Source organism: Dendrobates tinctorius, unplaced genomic scaffold (assembly GCF_039654945.1).
Source record: "Dendrobates tinctorius isolate UK_male_01 unplaced genomic scaffold, ASM3965494v1 ptg000162l, whole genome shotgun sequence".
Lineage (NCBI taxonomy): Eukaryota > Metazoa > Chordata > Amphibia > Anura > Dendrobatidae > Dendrobates > Dendrobates tinctorius.
Genome location: NW_027361829.1, coordinates 64,869,979 through 64,883,172, shown reverse-complemented (window position 1 = coordinate 64,883,172; position 13,194 = coordinate 64,869,979). Strand labels below are relative to the sequence as shown.

General features: G+C 48.9%; 1 protein-coding gene across 2 annotated transcripts in view; it reads right to left on the bottom strand.

Annotated features, from left to right (window-relative positions):
- Positions 1-13,194, bottom strand: part of CUL1 (cullin 1) — a 122,919-nt gene that overhangs the window by 34,701 nt on the left and 75,024 nt on the right. For both annotated transcript variants that reach the window (XM_073550058.1, XM_073550057.1), the window contains exons 3-7: positions 8,181-8,355; positions 7,846-8,013; positions 7,655-7,705; positions 2,844-2,934; positions 118-281 (exon numbers count right to left, since the gene is read on the bottom strand). In XM_073550058.1, the coding sequence (XP_073406159.1) occupies positions 118-281; positions 2,844-2,934; positions 7,655-7,705; positions 7,846-8,013; positions 8,181-8,355 (649 nt within the window). The remainder of the gene's footprint in view (positions 1-117; positions 282-2,843; positions 2,935-7,654; positions 7,706-7,845; positions 8,014-8,180; positions 8,356-13,194) is intronic.

Sequence of the window (13,194 nt, the reverse complement as noted above, 5' to 3'; positions counted from 1 at the left end):
GCTTGGGCAGATGAGAAAAGCAGCCATGCAAACACTGAATAATAATAATTATTTTTATACAGCGCTAACATATTCCGCAGCGCTTTACAGTTGGCACACATTTTCATCTGAACGCACCTTCTTCATGTATTCTGTGACTGGGTTCTGCTGTAGAAACTCTGTGCTCTCCCTTGTGTAGAACCTCTCGGTGTCGGCCAAAAACTGGGACTCAAAAGACTCTTTGTACACGGTCAACGTTGGGCCTTTGGCAAACGCATCATCTTCATTCAAGCCCAGCTCAACTGCAAATATATAACGGACAGTGTCAGCCATGGCTCCAAGTAAGCGCTGTACCAAGCCGCCTCCAGGCACAATGCTCACATTCACCAATAACTACTGTGCTGGCATCAACGTGGACTTTCATCTTCTACAAGGACAACATTGGCACTATTGCATGCCCAGATCAGGCTCCAATCTGAAAGCCCCTCAAGCTTACACACACACTTTGCTTTCCAGGCACGTCACAAGACTGCAGATATGTGGGGGATTGATCTTAAACCCCCCAACAACCTCTCAAAAACACAGAAGCATGCAGCACGGGGGGAGACAGGGGCCATCGCTCCTGCCTGAGCGTGCACACAGAGCGGAGTATGGATGCAACAGAAAATCACAACCGTCCCCATCTTGTGCACGCTCCTGCCCTCCTAAGAAACACACTTCTCTGCTGGGTTTTTTTGAGCAATAGGCAGTGGTCTCAATACCCGTACCACCAATCTATCCTTAGGTATGTGAAAGGTCAGCAAAACAAAGCAGAAAAGTTTCCTCTAAGAATAAAAGCTATTTACAGATAAGGCTCTATGCCACTAGCCAGTATGACTTCATTTACAGCATTTGTGTTAACTATAAGACGCACTCCAGGAGAAAACAGAAACACAGTTCCTACTAATTAAATCTTCCTTGGCGGTGTAATGATGAGGAGGGGTCACTAATTTAATGCACTATGGTAGATCACGGAGGTAGTAGATCTGTTGTTTCTCCACAGCATGCGCATTGTGCAGATACAGCTTCACCGCACACACACTGTATACACTGTAGGGCACCAGACAAGCATACTCTGCTTTGTTACATACACATACAGCACAGCTGCATCATCAAAACACCACAAACAGTTCCACAAGAACACATTCTGCTCAGCTACATCAAATCATACACACTATATACATTATTATGGGTGGAAGTTCCTGTAGGCAGGTGACTAATCACATGATTGGAAAGGCCTTCCAGCTATTCAGGACGTGCTGCATAAGGGCAGGTCCTTGTAGTTTCCTCTCCTGCCCTGCACAGATCAGTGTCAGCAACAGAGCGGTTTTCTCAGGAATTGCGGAGTTTGCACTGTCAGCGTTATCCTCGATCACGCTAAGCTGCCTCAAGACTATAAGACGCACACACTTCTTTAGCAAGATTTTATTCTTGCTGAAAAGTGCAAATAATAGTCAAAAACAAACAGTACATTGATCCATAAATGGATTTAAATTTTTTGCAAAACTTAATGACTTCTTGTTAAAACTCAGACACAAGGCAAATAAAAATTCTAAAAGCTGTAACATGACTCTTATAATATGACTAGCTGAAGAGCCCGGCGTTGCCCAGGCATGGTAACTAACTGCAGCCCCGCTCTCTCCACCTCGGAAACTCAGCTCTCCACTCACCATCCTGATCTCTGCCTCAGAAGCCCAGCTCTCACCCGCCATCCCGCATTCTCCCTCAGCAGCCCCACTCACCATCTACCACCCACTCCCTCCGCAGCCCGTCTCCACGGGCAGTTCCGCTGTCTCCCTCTGCAGCCCAGCTCTCCATCCACCGTCACGTTCTCCTTCTGCAGCCTCTCTCCAATTGCTGTGCCGCATTCTCCCTCCACAGCCCAGCTCTGTCCCTCAGCAGCCCGTCTCCACTGGCCATCCCACTCCCGCCCTCCGCAGCCTCACTCTCCACTGGCCATCCCACTCCCGCCCTCCGCAGCCTCACTCTCCACTAGCCGTCCCACTCCCGCCCTCCGCAGCCTCACTCTCCACTAGCCGTCCCACTCCCGCCCTCCGCAGCCTCACTCTCCACTAGCCGTCCCACTCTCGCCCTCCGCAGCCTCACTCTCCACTAGCCGTCCCACTCCCGCCCTCCGCAGCCTCACTCTCCACTAGCCGTCCCACTCCCGCCCTCCGCAGCCTCACTCTCCACTAGCCGTCCCACTCCCGCCCTCCGCAGCCTCACTCTCCACTAGCCGTCCCACTCCCGCCCTCCGCAGCCTCACTCTCCACTAGCCGTCCCACTCCCGCCCTCCGCAGCCTCACTCTTTACTAGCCGTCCCACTCCCGCCCTCCGCAGCCTCACTCTCCAATGGCCGTCCCACTCCCGCCCTCCGCAGCCTCACTCTCCACTGGCCGTCCCACTCCCGCCCTCCGCAGCCTCACTCTCCACTGGCCGTCCCACTCCCTCCCCCCCGCAGCCTCACTCTCCACTGGCCGTCCCACTCCCTCCCTCCACAGCCTCACTCTACACTGGCAGTCCCGCTCTTTCCCTTTGCAGCCCCAATCTCTACATCCACAGCCCCTGTCTCCACTGGCCATCCCGCTATGTCCCTCAGCAGCCCTTATCTCCACCCGCCATCACGTTACCTTCCTTCCACAGCCCTGCTGCCCACCAGACATCCCGCTCTCCATCCGTGTCCCACTCTCCCTCCAAAGGTCAGTTATCCCTGCTTTCCATCAGTTCTTGTTTTTGAAGAGACAGGTGCAATTCCCTGGTGCTGTGTGAATTAAGCTGGTCATTAGAAAGGAGCAACAAATCTGTTCTGTGAAAAGCGCGCTTACCATAAGACTGTACAACTCCACTTATGAGCCTGGTGTTGATCGTTTCTCCATTGCGCTCCTTTTCAATTAGTTTCAGTACTGCATTTGTCACCTAAATAGTCAAACAATTTTATTATCAGGACACATCTGACCGTTCATTAAAAGGGGTTGTTTTCTCTTATTCAGAGGGTAAAATTGCTAAGTGTTTGTAAAAACCAAGCAACGATGCAATGCACGTTATTAAAAATAATTCCTTGTCAAGGTTATTTGCCACCCCAGAGGTGGCATGTCTCCTAGGCAAGGAGAGCACGTTTGTAGGATTGCGGAATCTGGCCACCCATGCTGCGGAGACAATACTGCCTCTACTAGCAACACCTGGGAGAACACTCAGAAAGCAGGTCAGTCATGCTGCTTGGTCTGATCTGTCAGTCTTCAGGAGCACACTGCCCGCAGCAAGCAGGGAGAGCACTGCGCTCCTAACAATAGGAACACACAACAGCCAAGACACCAGATACAGCAAGTCTGGCCACCGCCAATCACACCGAGCCTCTTCATATGTTCACTAGTTATACCTGTTTTTTTAATCAGCTTTGGTATCCTATAAAACAGAATTAAAATGTTCCAGTGCAAAGTCCAGTCAATCCAATAGGAACTGAAGTGTAATAAAATTCATTTGCTTCCTTTCCAGCTACGAAAAGGTTAAGCCAGAACAAAAAAAATATATATAGGCTGCTCAACTTTTCTGCAGGGTCAAGGATCATCCATCTCCATTACTACTGTGTATGACCACTATAAATGATCAGTGACACATCTAGTATGCACAGTCACGCAGAACAAAAATGGAAAACCATATGTCCTTTTGTTGGTTTTTAACCCGTTCACCACTGGCAGATTTTCTGTGTTTTCGTTTTTTCCTCCCCTTCTTCCCCTTGTATTTATTTTTCTGTCCACAAACCTGTTTGCGGGCTTGTTTTTTTTGCAGGACAAGTTGTACTTTTGAATGAGGCCATTTAATTTTATCATGTGTTTTACAGGAAAGTGGGGATAAAATTAATTGCAAAAAAGTGCAATTTCACCAATTTATTTACCATGTTCACCGTGGTAGGGTAAAACTGACCTGGCAATCTGATTCTCCAAGTACATTACACAGATACCTATATGTATATATACTGTACTTTTTTTTTTTTTACACTTAAGTGGTGAAAAAAAAAAAAAATCGAAAGGTTGTACAAATTATTTTGCTTGTGTCGCTTCTTTACGAGATCCGTAAAGTTTTTGGATGGGGGCTGTAGGAGGGCTTATTTTTTGCAGCCAAAGAGGCTATTTTTACAGATACCACTTTGGGGCACATGTGAAGTTTCGCTCGCTGCTTATTGCAAAGGCCCAAAGATGTAATTTGGGCATTTTGATTTTTTTTTTCCTCATTTCGCAGTTTGCCAATCGGATTCACTTTATATTTTGAGAGATCGGACTTTTAGGAACACAAGGAAAACGTGTTTGCTTTTATAATTTCATTATTTGTAATAGGGCAAAAGGGGGGTGAGTTGAACATTATTTTTACTGCTGTATTTAGTAGTCCCCTTAGGAGACATGAAGCTGCGATCCTCTGATTGCTTGTACTAAACATAGCAGTGCATCAACACCAATATGTAAAGTGAAAATCATGGTCTCCTGTCATGCAACCCATTGGTGCCCTGCAATCACGTCAGGGAATAACCCCCATCCCCCTCTTGCATGTTAAACATCACTGTCAAAGATTGACAGCAGCATTAAGCAGGTTAACAGCTGAGGATGAAGCGCCACTTCACCCGCGGCTGTTAGAGGTACATGACGGCTGATTAAATACTGCATCAAAGTCAGGGACACAACAAGACGTCAATGTATGTCATATGTTGTCACGCGCTTAAACGGAATCAGTTGCCAGGTTTGCGTCACCTAATCTGAGAGCAGCATAATGTAGAGACTGATTCCAGTGATGTATCATTTACTGGTCTGCTTGCTGTAGTTTTGATAGTCTCCTGATGATGACAGTGATTTTATCACTGGAGGACTAGTAATCCCCTTCAAGTTCCTGAGCTCTATATAAGCTGCCTCAGCACTCATTGGCAGCTTCCCATCTATGCATAATGTGTACAGAAAACACAACTAGCGGTGTGGGCGGGAGAATACAGAGCTCAGCAGCAGACAAAACAATGGTTTTATCCAACAGATTCCCTTTATTGTGTGTATTTTACCCCACATTTCACTTGTATTGAGCAATAAAACTTAGGCTGTGTGCACATGGTGCGTTTTTTTTTCCGCATGGCATTTCCCCAAAACCGCTAGGGAATCCTTATGCCAGGAAAGTCCATGAGAATCCTGAAGTGTTGTGCACATGATCAGCATTTTTCCTTTTAGGATTTGCTGTGCGTTTAAGTCCGCAACGTGTCAATTTTTTGGGCGTTGGACTCCATTTGTGACCCAATAAATGCACAAGAAAAACACGCATGCAAAAATGCACCAAATCCGCTGCGGATATTCCACTGCGTTTTTTGCTGCCAAGAGATGCAGAAATTTCTGCAATCAAATACTCAACGTGCGCACATAGCCTTATTGTTCCTTTTGTACACAATATGATCAGCTGTCTGGACAGCTTTAAAGGGGGTTGTCCAATCCAAACCGATAAGTCTGCAGTCACTCTGTGACTGAAAACTTATGAATCTTCCCAGCGCACGCACTGTGGGGATTCGACGGCTTCTGACCCGGGACCGGAGGAGTGTGCATGCATGGAGTGAGGCTGCGCTGCAATGGACACGCCCATTGAACAGTCGCGTCACTAGACGGGCGCTGCCTAGTCTCATACAAGTGTATGGAATGAGGCCACGCCAACTAAACAGGCTCTTGCCAATCGTACATACAACTCAAATACCCGCCGGTCCCAGGTCAGAAACCAGCGAATCCCTGGAGAGCCCAGTGCGAGTGCTGGGGGGACACACAGAGTGACTGCAAGTCTTACCGGTTTGGACCAGACAACCCCTTTAAAGAGAAGCCATTATCAGAAAATGACCTCCTGATTAAATAAGACTTTTGCATTACATTCACACTGGCCTCTTGGATTTAAAAAAAAACAAAAAAAAAAACAAAACAAAAAAAAACTCATACCATCTCCTCAGAAAGGGTTATCAGCAAGGCTCCTCATCAGAAAAGGCATGATTACAATGACAAGTCTCTACCTCTATACACTACTGACAACTCAAGATCCTCCAATAACAATAATGTCCGTTTCATAATAACCTGTACACAGGCAGCCTCATCAGTTACTGTGATACAAGAACTCAAACAACAGGAGTCTAAAAAACCCCAGTGGTCAGTGTGAAAATTGCAAGATTTCTATTTTATATTTTTAATACAGATTGCAGTATGGGAACAAAAAGTACCAAAAATATTATAAAAAATGCATTTAACACAGAAACTAGATTTAAACAATAGGTAATTTTCTGATGACAGCTTGCAACAGCTCGGAACATCCCTTAAAAAGTGTTTGATTGTTTTACACTTTGGGTAGATTATATAATTTTCTTAACTTTTACAGACAAAAAACTATGTCAATGTCAAAGTAGATAAACCCTTCTCAATTACTAGGTCTTCCCCTTACAGAATAAGCAGCTATACTTGCCTCTGATGCAGGCACAGTTCCAGCAGTGTCAACACTGGCTCTCCTGTGGGTTGAGTGACATTATGTCACGCAAGCCCTGCAGCCAGAGGCCACGTCACTTGCCTCTTTTGGGGAAAATCAGACATCCGGAAGAAGTGAGAACAGCCATAGTTCTGATTTTCTCCAGGTGTCAGTAACAGCCAAAGAAAGGGAGAATTAAGTAGCCGCTGATTGTCATGTGAGCCCTGCAGCCTATGTCAACATGAGCCCCGGGAAAGCCAGTGCCGACACTGCTGAAACGGCAGCGGAACCAGAGGGGAGTATAAATGTTATTTTACAGGGACAAACATCCTGATTGAGAAATGGTTCTCCAAATAAGACGACACCCTCTTTAAGACCATGCTGTCCACAGATCAGACTGGATATACAACCTGACAAGTTCTCTTTACTGGGAGTTTTCCTGCACCTCAATACTAGTAACGAATAGGAATTGAACCCTCTAAGACGACATAGCACTACTAATGTTATAGTAATTGTGCCTGGTATTACAGCTTAGTCAAATTCACTCAAGGTACAGACAGGATAAAAAGGGGTAACAGCGATTGAGAAAGGGAGGTTTGAATAGTGGACAACTCCTCTAAGGCTGGCTTCACATTTGCGGTTGTGTCCGCAGCATTTGACGCATACATCTGCATGCGTCGTGTTTTCCTATCTTTAATGTTGTGGACGCAGGTACATGTGTTTGTATGGGTTCGACTGCGTTTGCTTACGCATGCGCCGTTCCGGGTTGTGCGGCGTGGCGCTGCTAACGACTCCAAACGCATGCGGAGGCTTGCGGAAGGAATGCGTCTAAACACCACATTAGAGTCTATGGGAACGCATGCGTACGCAAGCACTTGCATAAGCTTTGCGTTTGCATACGCAAGAATTTACATAAGACACGCCCATTGGGTGTGATTGTTAACGTTCAAAAATTCGCCGGGAAAATAGCACTTGCCAATCGTACACAACCAAAACGCATGCATGTGTTTACGGACAATACACTGCATACTCAACCGCAAATGTGAACCCTAGCCTAAATTTTAAAATAAAAACATTTCCATAAAAATCCTAATGCTCAATGGTGCACAAACATTGTAAAGAAAAAAAAAAAAAAAAAAAAAAAACCAACAACCACAAAAAAGCCTGCTGTAATTACCTGTTTATTCAAGGGCCGGAAGAGGCAATCTCTCCAGGTGACTAAGGCAAGCTGAGGGGGAAAAAAATAAAAATGAAGTCAGAAACTACTTCAAAACTACCAATAACGTTCCAGCGCTGTACCTGCATTCAGTATAATACTCTGGCAACTGGGCTTTCTGTAAAATAAGATTTTCACATTCCAAATCTTACCGAGTAAATTTCATATATTCCTTTACGTCCTTCATCACATTCACGTCGAACCCAATGTCGGTTGAGATATGCACAGATCCCATTCAAAACTTTGCTAGAAAACCGATAATCTTCCCATTGCTGTGTGTAAAACTTAAGAACACTCTCATCCATTAAATCTTCACCATCCTGAAAAACAAAGGCAGGACAGGAATTAGAGGTCAATATACATCCAAGCAGATTTTTAAGACTTTGGGGTTGATTCATAAAAGCTGCGAAAAAGCTCTGAAAAGTCGCAAAACTTTTACCCAAGTTTTTAGGAGACAGAATATTTAATGTAACCTGAACGCACTTACCTTTAAGAGGTTTGTCAAATAACTTTTCAAGAACTCTTTTAGCCTTTTGTAAAGTTCAAGTCCCACAAACTGGGCTCCTCCTGGGGTCTGGCCTTTTTTGGATTTTGATGGTGGTACTCCAGCACCACGTGCCTGGTTAGACTGGTGTACACTGGTACAGTAGTTATAAACATGACTGAAAGCAGAGGTTAAGGAAAGGAGAAAGCAAAAAAAACAGGATTTTTTGGGTTGCTTACCGTAAAATCTGTTTCTCGGAGCCTTCATTGGGGGACACAGAGACCATGGGTGTATGTTGCTGCCACTAGGAGGCTGACACTATGCACAAAAAAGGTTAGCTCCTCCTCCGCCGTATACACCCCACCGACCGGCAGGAAATTCCTCAGTTAGTGAGAAAGCAGTAGGAGAAGTAACGGAATAGATTGAAAAACAGAACGAACAACTCAACTGTAACCAATCGACAAACATAAGAACAGGAGTTGTAGAACATGGGAGGGTGCTGTGTCCCCCAATGAAGGCTCCGAGAAACAGATTTTACGGTAAGCAACCCAAAAAATCCTGTTTTCTCGTTCGCCTTATTGGGGGACACAGAGACCATGGGACGTCCCAAAGCAGTCCCTGGGGTGGGAAACAAACTTCCATCAGGCCAGTGGACTCACCACCGCGGCCTGCAGAATCCTTCTACCTAGGCTGGCGTCCGCCGAAGCGTAGGTGTGGACCCTGTAGAATTTCACAAAAGTGTGAACCGAAGAACACGTTGCAGCTTTGCAAAGCTGCAGCGCGGAAGCTCTGTGGCGCACCGCCCAGGAGGCACCCACCGCCCGGGTAGAGTGCGCTCTGATCCCTGAAGGAGCTGCACGATGCTTGACCCGGTATGCCTCTAAAATTGCCGATCTGATCCAGCGAGCAAGAGTGACCTTTCCTTGCACCGTCTGGAATGATAAACAGAGTCTGACTTCCGCAAGGAAGATGTCCTGGCTAGATAGACTCTCAATGCCCTGACCAGGTCCAGCTTGTTCAAGGATCGCTCCCGAGGATGAGCTGGGCTCGGGCAGAAGGATGGCAGAACAATGTCCTCATTGAGGTGAAACGAAGATACCACCTTTGGAAGTAAAGAGGGCGGAGGCCGCAGAACTACCTTGTCCTGATGAAGTACCAAAAAGGGAGAGCGGCAAGAAAGGGCCGCTAATTCGGACACACGTCGGATGGAAGTAATGGCCACCAGAAAGGCCACCTTCCAAGAAAGGAGGGCAAGGGAAACATCCGTGAGAGGTTCAAAAGGAGGACCGTGCAGAACCCCAAGAACGAAATTAAGATCCCAAGGATCCACGGGCGCTCGGTACGGAGGAACCGTGTGAGCCACACCCTGAAGAAAGGTTTTGACCTGGGGCCGGGAGGCCAGCGTCTTCTGAAATAAAATGGACAGTGCCGAAACTTGACCCTTCAAGGAACTGAGAGCAAGCACCGCATCCAGCCCTGTCTGAAGAAACGCCAGAACAGAAGGAAGCGAAAAAACCATGGCCGCGATGTCAATGGCCTCACACCAGGAGAAATAGGCTTTCCAAGTACGGTAATAGATCTTGGAAGAGGAAGGCTTTCTGGCGCGGATCATGGTATGAATCACTCGGTCAGAGAATCCTGCCCGTTTCAAAACCTCGGTCTCAACAGCCACGCCGTTAAATTGAGCGACTGAGAATTGGGGTGGCAAATCGGGCCTTGCGACAGCAGATCTGCCCTGTTGGGAAGCTTCCAGGGGGCGTCCGCGAGAAGGTTGACAATGTCCGCGAACCAAGACCTTCTGGGCCAATTCGGGGCGATGAGGACGACTGGAATCCCTTCTGCCTTGATTTTCTTCAACAGCTTGGGAAGAAGAGGCAGGGGAGGGAACAGGTAGGGGAGCTCGAACTGTGACCAAGGAACGGCCAGAGCGTCGGCGCCCACTGCCAGGGGGTCCCGAGACCTGGACACGAATTGTGGTACCTTCCTTTTGAGGCGAGACGCCATGAGGTCTACGTCCGGGGTTCCCCACCGACGGCAGAGCAGATGAAACACCTCCGGATATAGGGACCATTCCCCTGCCGCGAGACCCTTGCGGCTTAGAAAATCGGCGGCCCAGTTGTCCACGCCGGGAATGTGAACCGCGGAAATTGTTGGAACAAAGGTCTCTGCCCATTGAAGAATTCTGGACACTTCCGCCAGGGCTGAGACACTCCGTGTCCCCCCTTGTCGGTTGATATACACCACCGCTGTGGCATTGTCTGTTTGAATCCTGACAGGCAGGCCCTTGAGGCGCCGTTCCCAGTGGACGAGAGCCAGAAGGATCGCTCGTATCTCTAGGACATTGATCTGCAGAGCTGATTCCTGAGTCGACCATCGACCCTGAACAGTGTGATTGCGGAACACTGCACCCCAGCCGATGAGGCTGGCGTCCTTTGTGCCAATCTGGGAAGAAAGGACCGCCCCGAGAGAATGAGGGGAGACGTCAACCACCAGTTGAGAGACCGCTTGATCCGGCATGAAAGACGAACCGGACGATCCAGAGACAGAGCCGACCTGTTCCACCTGGACAAAATGGCCTGCTGGAGGGGCCTGGCGTGAAACTGGGCAAAGGGAACTGCCTCTATTGCTGCCACCATCTTCCCCAGAATCCTCATGGCTGTCCTGAGAGATGAAAACCGTGCGATCTGTAGTGATCGGACGCCCTGCTGCAGGGAAAGAATCTTGCCTTGTGGGAGAAATACCCTTGACCGACGAGTGTCGAAAAGAAGGCCCAGAAACACAAGGCATTGAGTAGGGATCAGACAGGACTTTTTCCGGTTGACGATCCACCCAAAACTGGACAGGTGTCTAGAACGATCGCCACACTTAGGCGGGCCTGATGAAAGGAGGGAGCCTTGATCAGAATATCGTCGAGATACGGAAAAAGAACAAGACCTCTGATCCTCAACAAGGCCATCAACGCCGCCATAATCTTCGTGAAGACCCTGGGAGCGGTGGCGAGCCCAAAAGGGAGCGTGACGAACTGATAATGTTCGTGGTGAATCGCAAACCACAGGAACTTCGGATGTCCGGGAAATATGGGCACGTGTAGATAGGCATCTTGGATGTCTATGGAACACATGAATTCCTGCTCCTTCATGGAGGCTATCACCGAGCGAACCGACTCCATCCGGAAGTGGCGGAGGCGAACTCTCTTGTTGAGTAACTTGAGATCCAAGATGGGTCGAACCGCCCCGTCCTTTTTCGGCACCACAAACAGGTTTGAATAAAACCCTGTGAATCGTTTCGATTCGGGAACGAGCACAATCACCCCGGAGCTGAGGAGAGAGGCGATGGCCGAACCGAACCCCGGGATCAAGGCAGGATCCCGTGGCGGACGGGATGGAAGAAGCGATCCCGTGGAAGAGAAACGAACTCTATTTTGTATCCTGTCGATACAACCTCTCTGACCCAAGCGTCCTCTACTGAGGCGAACCAGACGTCGCTGAAGAAAAGAAGTCGACCTCCCAATTGGAAGTGACCCACGGAAGACCGATGATAGTCATGCGGACGTAGACCGTCCAGATCTAGATCTGGGTGGTCTTCCCTGGGAAGAGTGGGACCGCCAAGACGGAGTGGGCCTGAAGGAGACCTTCTTTCTTTCCTGACGTGCTTGTGGCCTTTGCTGGCTGGAAGGGTTTTCCGCCGCATTGAAGCGGCGGAAAGACCGAAGGGGACGGAACAGACGCCTTGGAGGAGGTCTGCGAGGCTTGGATTGGGGGAGAAGAGAACTCGTACCTCTGGTAGCGTCCTTAATAATCTGGCCCAATTGGGACCCAAAGAGACGCACTCCTTGAAAAGGCAGATTAGTCAGACTTTTTAGAGGACAAGTCCGCCTGCCAGGCCTTGAGCCAAATTGTACGTCGGATTGCCACGATGTTGCTTTACGCCTGAACCGCGCAAGATGCGGCATCCAAGGAAGCAGAAAGCAGATAATCCCCCGCATGGGAAATCTGCTTGGCGAGATCGGCCAAATGCTCCGGTTGTGCCTTATCCAGAATGCCCTGCCGAAGGTCCTCTGCCCAAGCGGATATAGCCTTTGCTGCCCAAGATGAAGCAAAGAGTGGACATACCGCCGCAGATGCCGCCTCGAAGGCAGACTTTGCTCGGGATTCTATGATTCTGTCATTAGAATCTTTTAGAGACGCTCCACCCGACAGCGGAAGAACAGTATTATTAGAGAGTCTGGATACGGGAGGGTCCACTGAAGGAGAAGCGGCCCAGTTGTCCGTGAGCTCTTTAGCGAACGGATACAGCACGCCGAGACGCTTTCCTCTTTGAAAGCGTCTAGTCGGATCTTCCCTTTCCTTGGTAAAAATCTTCCCAAACTCGGAATGAAAGGGAAACACCCTGGAAGGTGTTTCCGCCCGTCTGAACGAAACCTCCTGATCTGAGGATTTCGCAGGGGCGTCAGTGATGTCGAAGGTATGGTGAATCGCGGCAATGAGGTTCTGCACCGTAACCTTCATGTTCGCATCCTGATCCGAATCCAGCTCTAAGACCCCTTCAGATTCCGAAAGCGCTTCACCTGACTCGGGAGAGGAGGCCCGAGAGGGAGACTGCTGGGGAGTATGGGGTGAGGTAGGGCGAGGAGAGGACTCCGCCTGGAGATCCTGCCTGGGTCTCTTGCGACTGACACTGGCTGGCCCAGATGGGACGTCCTGGGACGTGCTAGGTCCCGCAGAAGCTCCCAAGGGCAACTTATCCAGAACGGCTACTAGGGACTGAGACACCTTGGTGAGGTCTGCCACCGACTGTGATAGGGAGGAGGCCCAACCCGGCAAGGGGGGCTCACTCACCCCTGGGGCTATGGATGGCTCCTGAGCGGCGTCGGGCTGGATTGGATTGGTACAGTCCAGGCAGAGGGGAGAGGACTGACCCCTGAGGTAGTGCCGGAAGGTTGGGGGACCGAGGGCGGAGAAGGGTCAGTCTGCCGTGCAGAGCTACTCACGGTCCGGTGTCCCCAAAAGCGATGCTG